This window comes from Mytilus edulis, chromosome 9, assembly GCF_963676685.1.
Source record: "Mytilus edulis chromosome 9, xbMytEdul2.2, whole genome shotgun sequence".
Classification (NCBI taxonomy): Eukaryota; Metazoa; Mollusca; class Bivalvia; order Mytilida; family Mytilidae; genus Mytilus; species Mytilus edulis.
Window position 1 is genome coordinate 64733701 of NC_092352.1, and position 21424 is coordinate 64755124.

General features: G+C 32.2%; 1 protein-coding gene across 1 annotated transcript in view; it reads right to left on the minus strand.

The window, feature by feature from the left end:
• LOC139488815 (integrator complex subunit 10-like) overlaps positions 1-21424 on the minus strand; it is a 195579-nt gene that overhangs the window by 94203 nt on the left and 79952 nt on the right. The window contains exon 7 of the mRNA XM_071274746.1: positions 9176-9338. Coding sequence (XP_071130847.1) covers positions 9176-9338 — 163 coding nt within the window. The remainder of the gene's footprint in view (positions 1-9175; positions 9339-21424) is intronic.

A 21424-nucleotide genomic window follows, 5' to 3' on the forward strand; every position in this document is an offset into this window, starting at 1 on the left:
GTCAGCGGTCATCAATCAGTCACCGATCAGTCAAGTTCGCGTCAAACTCACGTCAGCAATCCGTCAGACTTATAGTAAAAGTAATTGACTGATCGGACTGATCGGACGGATAGTACCGATCGACCTTGATGACGGATTGAACTTTAATACGTCACATGATAAACTAATACAAATTACGGAATCTTAGTTTCGTTTAATCTAATTAAAATGGCGACTCTTGAAAATCGATCGTTCAATGATACATTTTGTTTATTAATTATTTAGCAAAGTTTTATGAATTGAAATGAAAAGAAATGAACAGATAAAACCTAAATTAAAATATCATCATTAAAGAATGGTCTTTTTCGTTTTATTTAGGTTATATATTTTCAAAACCGGCGAGTTCTAAAACGGTGTCTACATCGCGATTTTTATTTTATTATTTTCCAAACATTCTCGGGAAAAACAAAAGGAAAGAATCAGTTATTGAAAAATGTAGTCTATTTTTTTCAATATTTTCAATTTTTGTATCCTTATCATCATATTAAAATTCTTAAAAAAAACTTATCATAATCACGGACTTTCTATATTCTCGTCACAATCGAAGCATTTAAAATAACAAATTACAAAAATAACTGCTGTATTTTTAGGGTATTTTTAACAAGAAATAGAAATAATTTTAAACAATGCAAACAACAGTACATTATATTTTTCTGATAGTCTTTTTTTAATAAAAAAAATAACTACTCCTAAACAATAAACAGTACAAAAACCCAATGGTGGTAAACATAAAATATATTTCTTAAAAAGAAAGAAATAAGCAAATTTATTCTTGAATAATTCACATTTTCTACAAAAAAATATGAAAATCATTTATAACAACTGATTGCAATTGAAATTACAATATTTTCCAATATGAGAAGAAATATTTGCATTTTTGCCAACACGTACAAAAAAATAATATCTTTTTTCTTAAATTAAACATAATTTATGAAGAACAACCAATCCTGATGGACAAAAAGTAATGCAATCATTTATTTTAAGTATTTTAAGTCTCATTACATCTCAATTCTAATTAGCAGACTTGTCTCAAGATGGTAAAATAACTGATTTCAAATAAAATAGTATCATCTTTAATAAAAAGAAGAATAATTTTGGTTATTTTAAACAATGCGAATAAAATTTTAGTATGATTTCTCTGACATTCCTTTAATTTTATGAACAAAAAAACTATTTTAAACTATAAAAAGTACAAAATCCAATGGCGGTCAATAATTTTCAGTAAAATGAAGAAATATTTGCATTTTAGGCAACGCATACAAAAATTTAATATCTTTTTCCATAGAGTAAGCATATTTTATGAAGAACAGCCAATCATGATGTACAAAAAGTACTGTAATCATGTGACGGTTATTATTTGTATCAAAATAAATCAATAACTACATTCTTATTCCACAAAAATAGAAGTTTAAGTATTTTAATTCTCATTATATCTCAATTCTGATTAGAAGACTTGTCTCAAGATGGTAAAAATAACTGATTTCAAATAAAATAGTATCATTTTTGATAAAAAGAAGAATAATTTTGATTATTTTAAACAATGCGAACAAAATTTTAGTATGATTTTTCTGATATTATTTTAATTTTATGAAAAAAAAACTATTCTCAACTATAAAAAGTATAAAAATCCAATGGCGGTCAATAATTTTCAGTAAAATGAAACAATATTTGCATTTTAGGAAACGTGTACAAAAATTTTATATCTTTTTCCTAAAAGTAAGCATATTTTATGAAGAACAGCCAATCCTGATGAACAAAAAGTACTGAAATCATATGACGGTTAATAATTTGTATCAAAATAAATCAATAACTACATTCTTATTCCACAAAAATATAAATTTAAGTATTTTAATTCTCATTATATCTGAATTCTGATGAGAAGACTTGTCTCAAAATGGTAAAAATAACTGATTTCAAATAAAATAGTATCATTTTTGATAAAAAGAAGAATAATTTTGATTATTTTAAACAATGCGAACAAAATTTTAGTATGATTTTTCTGATATTATTTTAATTTTATGAACAAAAAAACTATTCTAAACTATAAAAAGTACAAAATCCAATGGCGGTCAATAATTTTCAGTAAAATGAAGAAATATTTGCATTTAAAGCAACGCATACAAAAATTTTATATCTTTTTCCTGAAAGTTAGATTATTCTATGAAGAACAGCCAATCCTGATGTACAAAAAGTACTGAAATCATATGACGGTTAATAATTTGTATCAAAATAAATCAATAACTACATTCTTATTCCACAAAAATAAAAGTTTAAGTATTTTAATTCTCATTATATCTGAATTCTGATGAGAAGACTTGTCTCAAAATGGTAAAAATAACTGATTTCAAATAAAATAGTATCATTTTTGATAAAAAAAAAGAATAATTTTGATTATTTTAAACAATGCGAACAAAATTTTAGTATGATTTCTCTGACATTCCTTTAAATTTATGAACAAAAAAACTATTCTAAACTATAAAAAGTACAAAATCCAATGGCGGTCAATAATTTTCAGTAAAATGAAGAAATATTTACATTTTAGGTAATGCATACAAAAATTTAATATCTTTTTCCTTAAAGGAAGCATGTTTTATGAAAAACAGCCAATCCTGATGTACAAAAAGTACTGAAATCATATGACGGTTAATAATTTGTATCAAAATAAAACAATAACTGCATTCTTATTCCACAAAAATAAAAGTTTAAGTATTTTAATTCTCATTATATCTGAATTCTGATGAGAAGACTTGTCTCAAAATGGTAAAAATAACTGATTTCAAATAAAATACATTTGTAGTATCATTTTTGATAAAAAGAAGAATCATTTTGATTATTTTAAACAATGCGAACAAAATTTTAGTATGATTTTTCTGATATTATTTTGATTTTATGAACAAAAAAACTATTCTAAACTATAAAAAGTACAAAAATCCAATGGGGGTCAATAATTTTCAGTAAAATGAAGAAATATTTGCATTTTAGGCAACGCGTACAAAAATTTAATATCTTTTTCCTGAAAGTAAGATTATTTTATGAAGAACAGCCAATCATTATGTACAAAAAGTACTGAAATCATATGACAGTTAATAATATGCATCAAAATAAATCATTAACTACATTCTTATTCCACAAAAATAAAAGTTTAAGTATTTTAATTCTCATTATATCTCAATTCTAATTAGAAGACTTGTCTCAAGATGGTAAAAATAACTGATTGCAAATAAAATAGTACAATATTTGACAAAAAGAATATTAATTTTGGTAATTCTAAACAATGGGAACAAACTTTTAATATCATTTCTTTGACATTCTTTTAATTTCATGAAAAAACAACCTATTCGAAACTATTAAAAGTTCAAAAATCCAATGGCGGTCAACAATAACCATTTTCGTAGAAATAAGTTCATGTTAACAGAGTTATATAATACAATTATGTATTATATGTCTCTAATGTTTATAATATTTAATACGAAAATAATAATCAACACAAACAATTTAACGCTCTAAGCATCTTATTCTGTTAAACTATTTTTACTTTTTTATTGCAACTAATTTTATTACAAATTATAACGTGTAAATTAAGGTGTCTTCGTAGAGGTCCGCGTTCATCGATTGTAAACACTGTGGAATTCGGTTTACATAAGAATTTTAAATATGTACGTATCCGTCCGATCCGTGCATAAATTTAATTTACTGATCGATCGGTGACAGTTGTCAGGGTAACTCTCACATAGGTTATTTGACTTATCTGACGGATCCTATGGGTCACCGATCACCGATCACTCATCGATCAGTCAAACATCCTTCACCGATCATTCACCGATCAGTCAAGTTCACGTCAAACAGTAACGCCTAAGGTTGCAAGTACTGTAACTAAAGAAGTGAAGCTACCCAAATTTGTATTTGATCTGAGTTTTGTGGTATTAAGCATTTTTTATAGGTATAATAAAATTCATTTGAGGAAAACTTTCAACAGTTTGAGAACAGAAAACAACAAGAATGTGTTCCAAGTACACGGATGCCCGATCCGCATTATCATTTTCTATGTTCGGTGGACCGTAAAAATGGGGTATAACCTGGGACATAATTTAATTGTTACACAGTTAAAGGTTGTATTTTATTTTATCTTATTCTAAACACTTCTAGTAATTTTTTTGGAGAGGCCACACCAATTTGATTTCTAGTTCTTCGGAAAAAAGTTCCAAAAAAATATGGGGCGAAAGAGCGAATTTTTTAATTTTATATATTTCTTGAAAATTACTTTTGTTGAGGCGGGCGCTCTACAAGTGGAACAAGCAGTATAATTTTTTTGAAATTGTGCAATTTAGAATTTAACGTAGATGTTAAAACTGGTTTACTTTAAAGAACTAGAGGCTCTAAAGAGCCTGTGTCTCTCACCTTGGTCTAAGTGAATATTAAACAAAGGAAGCAGATGGATTCATGACAAAATTGTGTTTTGGTGATGGTGATGTGTTTGTACATCTTACTTTACTAAACAGTCTTGCTGCTTACAATTATCTCTATCTCTAATGAACTTGGTCCAGTAGTTTCAGTGGAAAATGTTAATAAAAATTTACAAATTTTATGAAAATTGTTAAAAATTGACTGTAAAGGACAATAACTCCTTAAGGGGTCAATTGACCATTTAGGTTATGTTGACTTATTTGTAAATCTTACTTTGCTGAACATTATTGCTGTTTATTATATACTTAGTAGTAAATACAGATAAATTGTATGTGTAATACAATCATTGGCAAGCGTGCTGTATCAGCCACCCGTGATGATATCGATATTAGCACGGTTGCAAAGGCTTTATCACACCTTTAATCTGTATGACGTCACGTCATCGATTGCAGTCACTGTTGCAAAGGCTTTATCAAACCCCTAATCTGTATGACGTCATTTCAAACCTCCTTATCAGTATGACGTCATGTCACATAAAAAAATCTCAGTGAAGTATATGTATATAATAAAGTGTATATGATATGACTTTTTCAATATCACACACCATATCAACCCTCAACCAATATAATCGCTCGAGCAGAGCTCTTGGGATTATATTGGTGTCTCAGGTTGATACAGATGAGATATTGAATAAGCCATATGATATTCTCTATTTACAGTTTATCTCTGTCTATGATAATATTCAAGATAATAACCAAAAACAGCAAAATTTCCTTAAAATTACCAATTTAGGGGCAGCAACCCAACAACAGGTTGTCCGATTCATCTGAAAATATCAGGGCAGATAGATCTTGACCTGATAAACAATTTTACTTGGGTCAGATTTGCTCTAAATGCTTTGGTTTTTGAGTTATAAGCCAAAAACTGCATTTTACCCCTATGTTCTATTTTTAGCCATGGCGGCCATCTTGATTTGATGGCCGGGTCATCGGACAAATTTTTTAAACTAGATGACCCAAAGATAATTGTGGCCAAGTTTGGATTAATTTGGCCCAGTAGTTTCAGAGGAGAAGATTTTTGTAAAAGATAACTAAGATTTACAAAAATGGTTAAAAATTAACTATAAAGGGCAATAACTCCTAAAGGGATTCAACTGACCATTTCAGTCACGTTGACTTATTTGTAAATCTTACTTTGCTGAACAATATTGCTGTTTACAGTTTATCTCTATCTATAATAATATTTAAGATAATAACCAAAAACAGCAAAATTTCCTTAAAATTACCAATTCAGGGGCAGCAACCCAACAACAGGTTGTCCGATTCATCTGAAAATTTCAAGGCAGAAAGACCTTGACCTGATAAACAATTTTACCCCTATGTCAGATTTGCTCTAAATGCTTTGGTTTTTGAGTTATAAGCCATAAACTGCATTTTACCCCTATGTTCTATTTTTAGACAGGGCGGCCATCTTGGTTGGTTGGCCGGGTCACCGGACACATTTTTAAAACTAGATACCCCAATGATGATTGTGGCCAAGTTTGGTTTAATTTGGCCCAGTAGTTTCAGGAGAAGATTTTTGTACAAGTTAACGACGACGACGGACGATGGACTCAAAGTGATGGGAAAAGCTCACTTGGCCCTTCGGGCCAGGTGAGCTAAAAAGGAGGAGAAACATGCTCTTAAGCATATAATTTGAGGTATCTGTGCTTGCAGTACAGTCTATACCATACCAAACTTTCTGGTTCACTTTGGTTTAGTAAAATTTTGATTATTTTCATCAAATAAGCTATGACTGCATGAATTTTCATTTAAATTCATACATGTGTATATATTAAGGAAGCATAGAGGATGAAGTTTAGCAAGAAGTATTATGTTAGTTGGGTAAATATATTGTGTGGAATACAATTAAAATATGTGTATAAAGTCAAAAAAATGCCCTTGAAAAATATTAAATATCTTTGATATAGTTGATTTCATTATATGGTGTTGATTGTTTATTGGCTGCTTGACATCTAGTGGAACTATTTTTCATAGTAGGATCAACATAACGAGTTAGGTGAATATTTCAACAACATCCTGAGTAAAATAGTTATATTGCTATGATCTCAGTGTACTGAAACATTCCCTTAAAATACCCAAGTTCTTTAATCACATTCACATTATTCTGATTTGGCAAAATACATTTTCCTTTCAGTGCCCCTGAAATCTGCAATGCATTTCAAACTGGAAGTAATTGCACCAATAATACATCCCTATTAGCATGCCAATCTCGATACCACCACGTCCCTCTCTAATGTAGGAACTCTTAAATTTGGCCCTTAAAAAAGAGTTCTGATTGCATGTCAATAAACTAATAAGGGGATATGGGGTTTTCATCAAAATAGGATTTAATAATCTGTTTTAAAATCTGTCATTTTTTTTTCAAATCAGGTGAATTTAATTTCATCCAAGACAGAGAGCTCTATTTGTGTCTGCTGTAGTCTGAGATTACTCTGACGTCCAATGGCTGTTTTGCCAGACAAACTGGGGCTGTAGGACAACAACATCATATCTTGTCTGGCAAACAGCCGTTGGACATCAGGGTCATTTCGGACTTTGTCTGTTGATACAATGATTCGGAATGACAATTGTTCTAACAAGTTCTGATGTGATCATGGTCATCTAACGAACGATTTTTTATTTTGTCTCCTAGAACAGGTCTTCATATGTAAAATGAAATGCATTTCAAATAACTGTGTGTTTAATAACTACTTGTCCTTGGCAATGATCTGACACAACTTCATGTTGGCATCCCAATTTTTGACCTTTTATTAAAAAATGGATTTATCACAAGATTTGAATTGATTGACACAATAATATGCACAAAAAAAAACATCTATGAGATAAAGAAATGTCAAGAATAAACTAATTTGGAGCGGAATGAGGCCCAAAAGTTGGCAGAAGCGGTCTTCTTTTTTTTTTTTGGAAAAGTCAATTTCTCCAAAACAGGAGCGGGAAAATCCAAAGAACTATTGATCAAATTGGTGTGGCCAGAACTTGAATCTGATTCAGTTTATCAATATTTTCTTGATTTTACTGTAACAACTTCTAATAAAATTAGAGGTGGATCCCTGAACAGTTGCATCAAGGTTTGGACACAATATTCAAGCATGATACTGTATGAATTTGGATTGTGATCTATTTTTTCACATTATATGTAGGTTTCTGACTTTAAATAAATATGTCAAAGATCTTAAAAATCTTTTGCACAAAATTGTCCAATTGAAGATTTCTTGAAACTTCTCAAAAATTTGAAATTTCAAAATTTTGAAGGGAAAAAAAATGAAGCGGGACAAACGGACGGATGCACGGATGCACAGACCAGAAAACATAATGCCCATAAATGGGGCATAAAAACTCCCATCTCCTTAGAGTAACTACCCCCAAACTTAATCCCAGCCTTCCCTTTGTGGTGTGGAACCTTTATTAAATACGCTAAAACACAAGTTATTGTCCAGAAACTAAAAGTATGCTTGTTTTTGGCCCCTTTTTTTTACCCCCATACTCAATCCCAGCCTTCGCCTGTAATATTGAACCTTTTGGTACAATTTCAGAGTGATCCATACGCTTAGACACCAGTAATGGTTCAGATACTTCAAAAATGTTTGTTTTTGGCCCCTAATTCCTAAACTGTTGATACCATAACCTCCAAAATCAATCCCAACCTACTTCTTGTGGTATTGAAGCTACTTGTAAAATTTCATAGAGATCTATTCACTTAAACTTAAGTTATTGTCCCGAACCAAATCCGAAGACATCGCTGACGACAACATCATATGATCATAAAAAAAATTTTTGCAATCAAAATATCATGGATTCTTCAACCAGACATAACTGTCATTCAAGAAACTGTCAACATCCATACAACAAGGAACAAAATGCATTACGCAGCTCACAATGGGATATGGAAAATTCAGAAAATTGAACAATTTTTGGAAGAGTTGAATAAGTTAGGAATTAATATTCCAAAAAGTCTGTCAAAAACTGTACTTAAATAACTGTATCTGGACATCAAAAAGCATGTGACCACTGATGAAATTTGAGGGTGTAACCGATGCAGCAGATAATCATATTTGGCAAAAGGGAGAGTTAAAAGCCAACGGATTTATAAAGTTCCACCCCTCCAGAAACAACACATGCACAGGCTCCAATGTAAACAATATGACTAATCTGTTTAAATTGGCCCCTAATTCCTAAACTGTTGGTATCATAACCCCCAAAATAAATCCAAACCTTCCTTTAGTGAAATTGAACCTTCTGGTAAAATGTCATAGTGATCCATTTACTTACCCTCAAGTTATTTTCCTGAAACCAAATGTGTCTTCGGAGAAAATCGACGCAGATGATGATGAGGATAACATCAAAGCATTATTTGAACGCAAAATCATTTTTTATGGTTGTATAAAAAGTAAATTACATAATTCTCCATAGCAAGAAGCAACATTTGTCTTATAAAATTCAACTGTTATAGGAGGATTGTAATAGTGCTTTTTGATAAATTTATCGGTTTTCAAGGTCTAAATTGGCAGCGTGTCATTATGCCTACAATGAATTCCATTTTCACGTTTGTAAATATAAGCTGGCTTTATGGGGAGATAATTTTGACAAAGTAATATCCTGATTGAGGAGTTCTTATGGGAAATTGTATTGTATATATTTGCAGACGTACAACCTATGAACAGTAATTGTACCTTGTTTGATTGAAAAATAGTTTATCAATATCCCATCCTAGATGGTGTCCAATCTGTATAACAAGTTTCTGTAAGTTCTCCCATGGGTCAGGAATTTGACATTCTTTGTCTAACAAGCCAGATATTGATGCCCTTCTGCTGAGCTTAGCTGGTGACAGGATATCTATAATAATAAATCAAATATTTCCATTTTATCACATGAAACACTTTAATAAAAGATGTGGGGTATATATATACATGTATAAATAAACTCAAAACAGAAACAAGATCTCACAATCTGAAATGCATTGCCTGTATAAAACAGGCCCCACTAGAAGCTCATAATAGTTACAACAAGAGGCTGTCACAACGACAGCAAACCGGATTTATTTACATTTATTTGTGTCCTGGCAATATCACAAGAACCATTACTGATGAATGGTGAAAGTGAAAATCATCAATATCAAATTTGACCTCCATTTTGTCATCAGTATCAACATTTTGAAATAATAATATTTGAAAAGCTTAGATTGAATGGTTCATGAGTAAATGCAACAACGTGAATGGAAACGCCATTTTACAATCTTTCAAGAACCATAACTCCTGAACAGTAAAAGTCAAAATCGTCATTATGGAACTTGACCTCTATTTTGTCATCAGTAACAACATATTAAAATTTCAAAAGCTTTGGTGGAATGGTTCATGAGAAAATGCACGGACACGACGGGAAACACCATTTTTCAATCTTTCAAGAACCATAACTCATGAACGGTAAAAGTCAAAATCGTCATTATTGAACTTGACCTCCATTTGTCATCAGTAACAGCATATTAAAATTTCGGAAGCTTTGGTAGAACAGTTCATGCATAAATGCACGGACACGACTGGAAACTCCATTTTTCAATCTTTCAAGAACCATAACTCCTGAACGGTAAAAGTCAAAATCGTCATTATTGAACTTGACCTCCATTCTGTCATCAGTAACAACATATTAAAATTTGGGAAGCTTTAGTAGAACAGTTCATGAGTAAATGCACGGACACGACTGAAAACTCCATTTTTCAATCTTTCAAGAACCATAACTCCTGAACGGTAAAAGTCAAAATCGCCATTATTTAACTTGACCTCCATATAGTTGTCAGTAATAACATATTAAAATTTTAAAAGCTTTGGTTGACCGGTTCATGAGTTAATGCACGGACAACATTTGATTGCCGCCTTTCAAGAACCATAACTCCTGAACGGTAAAAGTCAAAATCGCCATTATTGAACTTGACCTTCGTATAGTTGTCAGTAATAACATATTAAAATTTAAAAAGCTTTGGTTGAACGGTTCATGAGTTAATGCACGGACAACATTTGATTGCCGCCCGCCCACCCGCCCGACCGCCCGCCCGCCCGCCAACCGTACATCCCCAAATCAATAACCGACATTTTTGTCACAAAAAACCGGTTAAAAAGTGTTTGACGTCTTTAGCCGAACAGTTTTCTCATATTCAAATTATTCAATTCACTGTGTGCTGGTTCATATTCTGGACACCAGTCTTTGCTCCTTTCTTATAAAATCCACATACCAAAAAACAAATATGAAGCTTAGAAATGGAAAAATATTAAATACTAAACTTTTTCAAAGGGTATCTACACCTCTCAATCTTCAAAATCGCTTATCTAAAAATACAACCATCGCTAACATTTTTAACAATGAAAATCGTGGTTACCCTTCTATCCATAAGTGTCATGCCAAAAGATGACTTTCATGTCCCCGTCTTTCCACCTACAATATGGTAATGTCCTAGTTTAATGGTCGCACATTTTCTTTAAATATTGAAACTGATATAACTTGAAAATCAAACAGTATTATTTATTTACTCACATGAAACAAACCGGGGTGCAGTATTCAGTACGTAGGTGAAACTGAACGATATTTCTCTAAACGCACGCAAGAACACCTGTATCGTTATGAAAGACCCAATAAATTCAAAAGTATCATTTATCAACATCTTAAGAAGCATAATCATCCTATTAAATATTTAACAGTTCAACATTTAGAAGTAATTAATAAGCAGCCTGGTGAATTTCATTCAAAGTTTGTATGATCACAGAAAATAATTGAATTAAATTGGATTAAAAAATTACAGACAGTCTACTCTCTCGGTCTGAATGATAATATCATGGGAATTGGTAACATATCAAGAATCGATTCTGTTAACATTTTTGATATAGTTTCTAAAACTGTTCGAAAAAATCGTTCTCATGGACGTAGAAAAAATCGCAATCAAAACAAATGTTTCAAAGAACAACGGCAGACATTATCTGTTAAACAAGCTCTGTTCTTTACCTATAAATAAATTCAATAAAATTTTAGAGGATTGCAACACAATTTCATATTGCAGTCCCAAGTATGAAATCGTTCAAATTATAATGGCATATTGTTATTCCAAACTGTTTCCCAAAATTGATAGCCATGAAGATCATAAAAAACATTTTATTAAAATAAAGTATGTCAATAAAGATTTTGATTTTGTATTAAAATATTGCAGGTATTTTTAAGGACCATTCTGTTAAAGACCAAATTCCTGGATATCTTGATAATACTGAACTCCCTCTTATTTGTTATATTTACAAGAAATCTACACGGAAATATGTGTTTAATTATAGCCAATTGTGTAAAGATGTAAATATCAGTGAAAATACACCTACCGGTATGTCATGAAATTGCAGTAAATCCGAATACACTTATGGCCCCATTTTCCATAAGAGGAGACCTTAACATCGTTTGCAACTGAGAGTTAAAATCATTTCTCAGTAAAGGACCCAAATATCGTCCCCCACCAATTATTAATTGGAATGAGTGTCGTAATAATATCCAAGACTCACTCCGTACTTACTGTTTGAAATGGGTAAAAAAAAAATGACAAAAAATCTTTGGACTCTTTTTTTGTTGAGCCTTCGACTTTATTCAAAAAAGCTAGACATAGCGATCCTACATTCCATCGGCCTCGGTGTTCTCGTTGTCATTGGTGTCGTTGGCAGCGTCCACAAATATACACTCTGTGGTTAAAGTTTTTGAAATTTTAATAACTTTCTTGAAATATCCTGGATTTCTACCAAACTTGGACAGAATAAAATTGAGAATGGAAATGGGGAATGTGCCAAAGAGACTACAACCCGACCATAGAAAACCAGGTGCTCCGCAGGGCGCAGCTTTATACGACCGCAGAGGTCGAACCCTGAACAGTTGGGGCAAGTATGGACAAAACATTCAAGCATGATACAGCTCTGAATTTGGATTGTGATCAAATTTTTGACATTACATGGTTTTTTTTTACACAAAACAAATGCCAAGATTTTACAAATCAATTAAAGATTTCTTCTTCAAACTTTTTAAATCTAAAATTAAATAGTTGACACAGCATAGGTTTCTGACACAGAATGAATGTGGTCTAATGAACTTAAAAGGTTTTTTTTGCCTTTGAGCAAATCACTATGCTGTTGAATATTAATCCTCTCAAAAAAATGTTTGAAGAAATTTTCTTTTTATTTATGAAATCTGAAATGAGAAATATTTAACCCCCCCCCCCTTTTTTTCACATCCCCGTTTCCCTTTTTCAAAACTGATATCAATTCAAATTTCTAATGGAGTTTGCAACAATAACTACTCATTTAAATACATCATAAAATATTAAGATGTAAAAAAAACTGCTTGTTATCACTGAATGGTAAAGATTATTTAAATTTATCAGTTGGTAGTAAAAAGTGTATATACATTGTATATTGTATATAACAAAGATTTAAGTTGATTCTGGACAAAGAAAGATAACTCCAATTAAAAAAAATTCTTGCTATTGCACAAATAGGATATTTCTTGCTTACTATTCTGGACAAAGAAAGATAACTCTAATTAAAAAAAAATTTGCTATTTCACAATATTGTGCAATTAGATATTTCTTGCCATTGCACAATACTTAATATAATAATTTTAGATCCTGATTTGGACCAACTTGAAAACTGGGCCCATAATCAAAAATCTAAGTACATGTTTAGATTCAGCATATCAAAGAGGCCCAAGAATTCAATTTTTGTTAAAATCAAACTTAGTTTAATTTTGGACCCTTTGGACTTTAATGTAGAATTTGAAATTTGAAAACAGGACCAAAAATGAAGAATCTACATACACAGTTAGATTTGGCATATCAAAGAACCCCAAGGATTCAATTTTTGATGAAATCAAACAAAGTTTAATTTTGGACCCTTTGGACCTTAATGTAGACCAATTTGAAAACTGGACCAAAAAAACTTCAATAATCAAGAATCTAAGTACATTTTTAGATTCAACATATCAAAGAACCCAACCGATTCATTTTTTGTCAAAATCAAACTAAGTTTAATTTTGGACCCTTTGGACCTTAATGTAGACCAATTTGAAAACGGGACCAAAAGTTGAGAATCTACATATACAGTTAGATTCGGCATATCAAAGAACCCCAATTATTCAATTTTGATGAAATCAAACAAAGTTTAATTTTGGACCCTTTGGGCCCCTTTTTCCTAAACTGTTGGGACCAAAACTCCCAAAATCAATACCAACCTTCCTTTTATGGTCATAAGCCTTGTGTTTAAATTTCATAGATTTGTATTTACTTATACTAACATTATAGTGCGAAAACCAAGAAAAATGCTTATTTGGGTCCCTTTTTGGCCCCTAATTCCTAATCTGTTGGGTCCTAAACTCCCAAAATAAATACCAACCTTCCTTTTGTGGTCATAAACATTGTGTTTAAATTTCATAGATTTCCATTTACTTAACCTAAGGTTATTGTGCAAAAACCAAGAAAAATGCTTATTTGGGCCCTTTATTGGCCCCTTATTCCTAAACTATTGAAACCAAAACTCCCAAAATCAATCCCAATCTTTCTTTTGTGGTCATAAACCTTGTGTCAAAATTTCATAGATTTCTATTAACTTAAACTAAAGTTATGGTGCGAAAACCAAGAAAATGCTTATTTGGGCCCTTTTTGGCCCCTTATTCCTAAAATGTTGGGACCAAAACTCCCAAAATCAATACCAACCTTCCTTTTATGGTCATAAACCTTGTGTTAAAATTTCATAGATTTCTATTCACTTTTACTAAAGTTAGAGTGCGAACACTAAAAGTATTCGGACGCCGGACGACGACGACGATGACGAAGACGACGACGACGACGACGACGACGCAGACGCCAACGTGATAGCAATATACGACGAAAATTTTTTCAAAATTTGCGGTCGTATAAAAACAACAGCAGAAGGTCATCAACAGGTCTTCAATGTAGCGAAAAATTCCAGCACCTGGAGGCGTCCTTCAGCTGGCCCCTTAAACAAATATATACTAGTTCAGTGATAATGAACGCCATACTAATTTCCAAATTGTACACAAGAAACTAAAATTAAAATAATACAAGACTAACAAAGGCCAGAGGCTCCTGACTTGGGACAGGCGCAAAAGTACGGCGGGGTTAAACATGTTTTGGAGATCTCAACCCTCCCCCTATACCTCTATCCAATGCAGAAAAGTAAACGCATAATAATACGCACATTAAAATTCAGTTCAAGAGAAGTCAGAGTCTGATGTCAGAAGATGTAACGAAAGAAAATAAACAAAATGACAATAATACATAAATAACAACAGACTACTAGCAGTTAACTGACATGCTTGTCAGCTTGTTTATGTTCTAAAGATAGTATCCAGGAGTAAATTTTGTAAAAATAAAATTCCATTTTTTCCGTATTTTACTTATAAATGGATTTAGTTTTTTCTGCCAGGAAACATTACATTCACTCTGTGGTTAAAGTTTTAAAAATTTTAATAACTTTCTTAAACTATCCTGGAATTGTACGAAACTTGGTCACAAGCTTGTTTATGATCAGAAGATAGTATCCAGAAGTAAATTTTGTAAAAATAAAATTCCATTTTTCCTGTATTTTCTTATAAATGGACTTACTTTTCTTCCAGTTAACATTACATACAGTCTGCAGTTAAAGTTTTTAAAACATTTTTAAGATTGTTAAACTAGCTTGGATTTTTAACGAACTTGGACAGAAGCTTCTGACAATCAAAAGATAAGTATCAAGAGGAATAATTTTATTGATTTTTTTTCATCATTTTTGTTGAGTGTGTGATTAACAGAAAAAGTAGGTGAGACACCCAGGGTTCCGTGGAACCCTTACAAATTTTTTAATTCAGTAATGAAGATAGTTGATATTCGTATACAACATTTTAAAGAACATTTTACTCTTAACAACAACCGTAACAACGTGATACCAATATACGACCAAAATTTTTCAATTTTTGCGGTCGTATAAAAACCCTATTTCGCGTATCAAAAATAAATTAAAAGAACTATAGCCAAGGAATTTGTTTTAGTCCCCACTGATAAAGGTGCTAATAATATCATTACTGTTTGACGAAAATTTTATATTGAGGTTCTGCAAAAGGAAAATACAAATTCACCAACATTCCAACTGACTTCATTTTCAGAAATTTTCAGCTATGGTTTTTTTTGGAAAAAAAAGTTTGTTTCCAGTTTTTGGAGAAAAAAATAATTTGTTATTGATTCTGAGAGAAAAAATTGTTTGTTTCACCCTCAGCTGCCACTATATGTAATGCTAAAATTGAAAGAAAAAAATAGTTTTCAACTTGTCGCGAAAAAAATGGATTGAAAATAGTGGAATTAATTACTTTTGGAGTGTCAAAAACTCGTTGGAAGTACTTGATAAATTGCATGCATATATTGGTGATTTTGAATCTGTTCAAAGTTTTGATTTTTCTACCCTGTATACCACTTTGCCTCATATTCTTATTTAGAAGAAAAAATTCACATCCCTAATTAATTGGGCATTTAAAAAGTCAGAATGCGAGTACATATGTTCAAACTCTTTTAGGTCATTTTTTAGTAGCAATAAACAAAAGAACTATGTTAATTGGACATGCTTTGATACTATATCTGCGCTTGAATTTTTACTTGATAACATTTTTGTTTGCTTTGGAGATTCCATATATCATAAAGTTATTGGAATTCCAATGGGGACTAACTGTGCACCACTTATTGCGGACCTGTTTTTTTATTGTTAGGAGTTACAATTTATGACTAAAATTAGCAAAGATCCATAGAAACAACATTTGATACAAAAATTAAACAATACTTTTAGATATTTGGATGATATATTGGCTCTCAATAATGACGACTTCAGTATGTAGAAATTTATCCTGTTGAACTTACTTTAAATAAAGCTAATACTAACAATGACCACTGCCCTTTCCTAGATCTTGATATCTATATCATTAACAGGAAGCTTAATACAAAACTTTATGATAAAAGAGATGATTTTTTCATTTCCTATTGTTAATTATCCATTTTTAGATGGTGACGTTCCCTTGTCGCCATCTTATGGTGTTTATATATCTCAACTTGTATGATTCACTTGTGTATGTATATAACAGCGTATTAGATTTTAGCGAGAGAAATTTATGTATTACTGAAAAATTATTACACCAGGGTTTTAGATATCACAAACTAGTCAAAACATTTACTAAATTTTATCATCGGTATAAGGAAATAATTCGTAAATATAACTCAACATACAGACATCTTATATGTTCAGGTATTTCACATCCAATCTTTTATTGTAATATTCTTCACAAAGCACAAAAATTACAGTATTCACCTCAAAAGCTTACAAAAACTTTAAACAGACTTATTAAGAAGGGATATAGTTACGATACTGTTGTCAGATTGCATATTTCAGCTTTAATATTGATTCACTTATAGGGTCTTTGCATCTGAACTAAACTCATTTATTTAAAAAAAAAACAGTTGTTGGCATGATATGGGTTATGTTCTTCTCATATATTTTATGATAGTGTGATACTAAACCTCTAATGGGAGGGACTGTGAAAGTTTTCATTTGATGAAGACACATAATCTTTCAATCAGTTTAATTGAGGTCTGGAGCTGGCATGTAAGTTAACTGATAGTAGTCTGTTGTTATTTATGTATTATTGTCATTTTGTTTATTTTCTTTTGTTACATCTTCTGACATCCGACTTGGACTTCTCTTGAACTGAATTTTAATGTGCGTATTGTTATGTGTTTACTTTTCTACATTGGCTAGAGGTATAGGGGGAGGGTTGAGATCTCATAAACATGTTTAACCACACCACAATTTTGTGCCTGTCCCAAGTCAGGAGCCTCTAGCCTTTGTTAGTCCTGTATAATTTTTAATTTTAGTTTATGGTGTATAATAATATATGAGTTTAGTATGACGTCCATTATCACTGAACTACTATACATATTTTTTAAGGGGCCAGCTGAAGGAGGCCTCCGGGTGCTGAAGTTTCTCGCTACATTGAAGACCCATTGGTGGGCTTCGGCTGTTGTCTGCTTTATGGTCGGGTTGTTGTCGCTTTGACACATTCCCCATTTCCTTTCCATACCTGTCAACTGACCCGGATTCTGTGGGTGTGACCCGAGATTTTCACAATTCTGAGGGTTCACCCGGATCACCCGCCGGGTCATTGAAATAACCCGGAAATTCCGAAAATGACCCGATTTCACCCGTATTTCTTAGCCTTGAGATTGATTTTCATAAGTAATATTCCTTTGAAATACCGGCAAATTCGTAATTCTTCCATGAACATGCAGTTCATCTAGCTATGTAAACTGTCAAATTAAGTGACCCATTAAGTGCATGGCTTCACTTGACAGCTTTGGTGTCAAACACACTGTTGATTAACACCAATTACCTTAGCTTTAAGTCGTAAATAAATTGCCCTGTTGTTTTACAAAGATATTTCAACTAAGATTTACTTCCCCTTATTTGTCACCATTCAAAATTATTCCTTATATTTACGTTTTATGGGTGGAAAAGATTAAATCATAATAATATAAAATTCAAATACATATTGAAAAATAACTTTTCATTATTTTTATACCTTTATACAATTTAAAAAAAAAAAAAAAGTTGAAAATTATTTTTTACATTTATACTTCCTTCCTTTAACTGTATTACTATATTTTATCATAGTCTAATTTCTTTGTCAACTGAGAGCGGACCGTGCAAGGGCTGTATAGCCAGTCAAGGTCGTTAAAAACTTCCATTTGTTTGTCAACTGAGAGATGAATGTTCATACATGTAATACCTCTACATGATATGTTTAAAGGCTAGTAGTCTCATTTTAAAATTACATTTGAAAAATAAATTTTAGATGATGACAAAAAGTAAAGGACATAAGACTGTGATACACAAGTTTATAAAAATCTTTTAAAGTGTAATGAAATAATAATAAATAAGGTTTAAAATACCATAACCAAGTGAACATACATTGATGTTTTGGTATCTTTGATATACATTATAAGAAAATGTACCATAAATACTGAAATTCAGCTCGAAAAAGTTCGTACGCGTTATGACCTGAGATTTGATTCTTCAATGCAGGTCATGACCTGCATTTTTATCGTCACAGGTTGACAGGTATGCCTTTCTCAATTTTAGGTACTAAATTGAGGGCTCACTGTAGTGTTTGTACTAAGTTATTTGTCCAGTGGATATCAGAACATTCGATCAATTTGTGCTAAATGCATGAAATTTTGCAGTGTCATTTTTTGTTTGCACATGCTCTAATGAATAGCAGCAACATTTTAGCAGAGAGATAAAATATGCATAGTGCCTGTGTTCCTCACCTTGGTCTATGTGTATAATTAACAAGGAAATACTCTAAAGAATAAATTAAAAAAATCTGTGCTTTGATGACTTGTAATCTTGTATTTATGATCCTTAATCTGTTTGGTTTCTGTGTATCTTCTTTAGTTTTTGCTCAAAACACAAATGAAGATAAACAAATCCTCATTTAAAGACAACAACGCCTTTAAACATGTTAAAGAGTGACTGTCTACTAACTTTATCGGCAAAACTTGAATTGTAATTTGATCTTGCCTTGCTGATCATCTGTATGATTTAAAGTGTCTATTTATCTATCATAATTTTTATTATATACAAAAGACATGGTAAAAATCATCATTAAAGGGCAATAACATCAATAAAAAGTTGTTAGATGTTTTCCCACAAATTTTCTTAATTAAAGATCTTGTCTTGCTGTTCAGTTTTGCTTATATCAGTTTCTATCTATCTATTATTTTTTTTGAGATATAAGGCAAATATAAAGATAATTCTATTAGAAGTCATTTGACAAATTCGACCATGCAGACAATCCCAGTGTAGGGACTTTCTCACCTATTGTTAATGGAAAACTTGCAGATAATATCTCACCTGGTGTTAATGAAAGCTTGCAACCTAACCTGGTGTCAATGGAGAACTTGCAGGTATGATCGCACCTGGTGTTAATGGAGATCTTGTAGATACTATCTCACCTTTTGTTCATAAAGAGCTTGCAGGTATAACCTAACCTGGTGTTAATATAGAACTTGCAGATATGATCTCACCTGGTGTTAATGGACAGCTTACAGAACTATCTCACCTTTTATTAATGTAGAGCTTGCAGGTACTATCTCACCTGGTGTTAATGGAGAGCTTGCAGATACTATCTCACCAAGTGTTAATAGAGCTTGCAGATACTATTTCACCTATTGTTAATGGAGAGCTTGCAGGTACTTTCTAACCTGGTGTTAATGTAGAGCTTGCAGATACTATCTCACCTGATGTTAATGTAGAGCGTACAGGTATCATTCCACCAGGTGTTAATTGAGAGCTTGCAGATACTATCTCACCTGATGTTAATGTAGAGCTTGCAAATACTATCTCACCTGGTGTCAATGGAGAGGTTGAAGATTCTATCTCACCTGGTGTAAATGGAGAGCGTTCAGGTATTATCTCACCTGGTGTTAATGAAGAGTGTGCAGGTGCTATCTCACCTTTTGTTAATGTAGAGCTTGCAGGTACTATCTCACCTGGTGTTAATGGAGAGTGTGCATGTATTATCTCATCTGGTGTTAATGGAGAACGTGCAGGTATTATATCACCTGGTGTGAATGGAGAGCTGGCAGATATTAACTTACCTTGTGTCAATGGAGAACTTAAAGGTATGATCTCACCTGGTGTTATTTGAGATTTTGCAGGTACTGTTACGACTCTATCGGGCTACTCAGTAAACACTCATTTTGTAAATATTGTTAGAATAAATGGACCAAACCATAATTGGCCTAGATGTTTTACTACGTTTACTACGATGTTGACAAACGATTGACGTGCCGAAAAGGGGGGTCTCTGTATATTTTATTAAGTGTTCTGTTGGGTTTTCATGTGACTTATACTTGGAATAGTATTGAATGTTTTGTATATAATAAATTGTGAAGCTTTATTAATCTTGTTATCTAATGTACATGTAATTAGTAAGTCAATGTTAATGAGTTTCTGTGCTACCATATTTAGACCAGTGTCTTAAACGTTTTGCCTACTACGCTACCATAGTCTTGATCATTTTGCCAGCTATACTACCAGTATAACTTAGTTTGTAACTCGACACCAGAGTTGACAGTTCAATATTAGAATTTACCAAGAGGATAGTAACCAGGGTGTTAATCTTATAATAATACCTTTACTTTTGGGACACCCCCGTCCCGTAACAGTACTATCTCATCTTTTCATAATAAAGAGCTTGCAGGTATAGTCTCACCAGCTGTTAATGTAGAACTTGCAGATATGATCTCACCTGGTGTTAATGGACAGCTTGCAGGTATCATCTCACCAAGTGTTGATGGAACGCTCACAGGTACTATCTCACCTTTTGTTAATGTAGAGCTTGCAGGTACTACCTCACTTGTTATTAATGGAGAGCTTGCAGGTATTATCTCACCTGGTGTTAATGGAGAGCTTGCAGGTATAATCTCACCTGGTGTAAATGGAGAGCTTGCAGATATAACCAAACCTGGTTTCGATTGAGAACTTGCAGGTATCATCTCACCTGGTGTTAATGGAGATCTTGCAGGTACTATCTCACCTTTTGTTAATGAAGTTCTTGCAGGTATTTCTTAACCTGGTTTTAATGTAGAACTTGCAGATATGATCTCACCTGGTGTTAATGGACAGCTTGCAGGTACTTTCTCACCTTTTGTTAATGTAGAGCTTGCAGGTACTATCTCACCTTGTGTTAATGGAGAGCTTTCAGATACTATCTCAGCAAGTGTTAATGTAGAGCTTGCAGATACTATCTAACCTGATGCTAATGTAAAGCGTGCAGGTATCATTCCACCAGGTGTTAGTTGAGAGCTTGCAGAT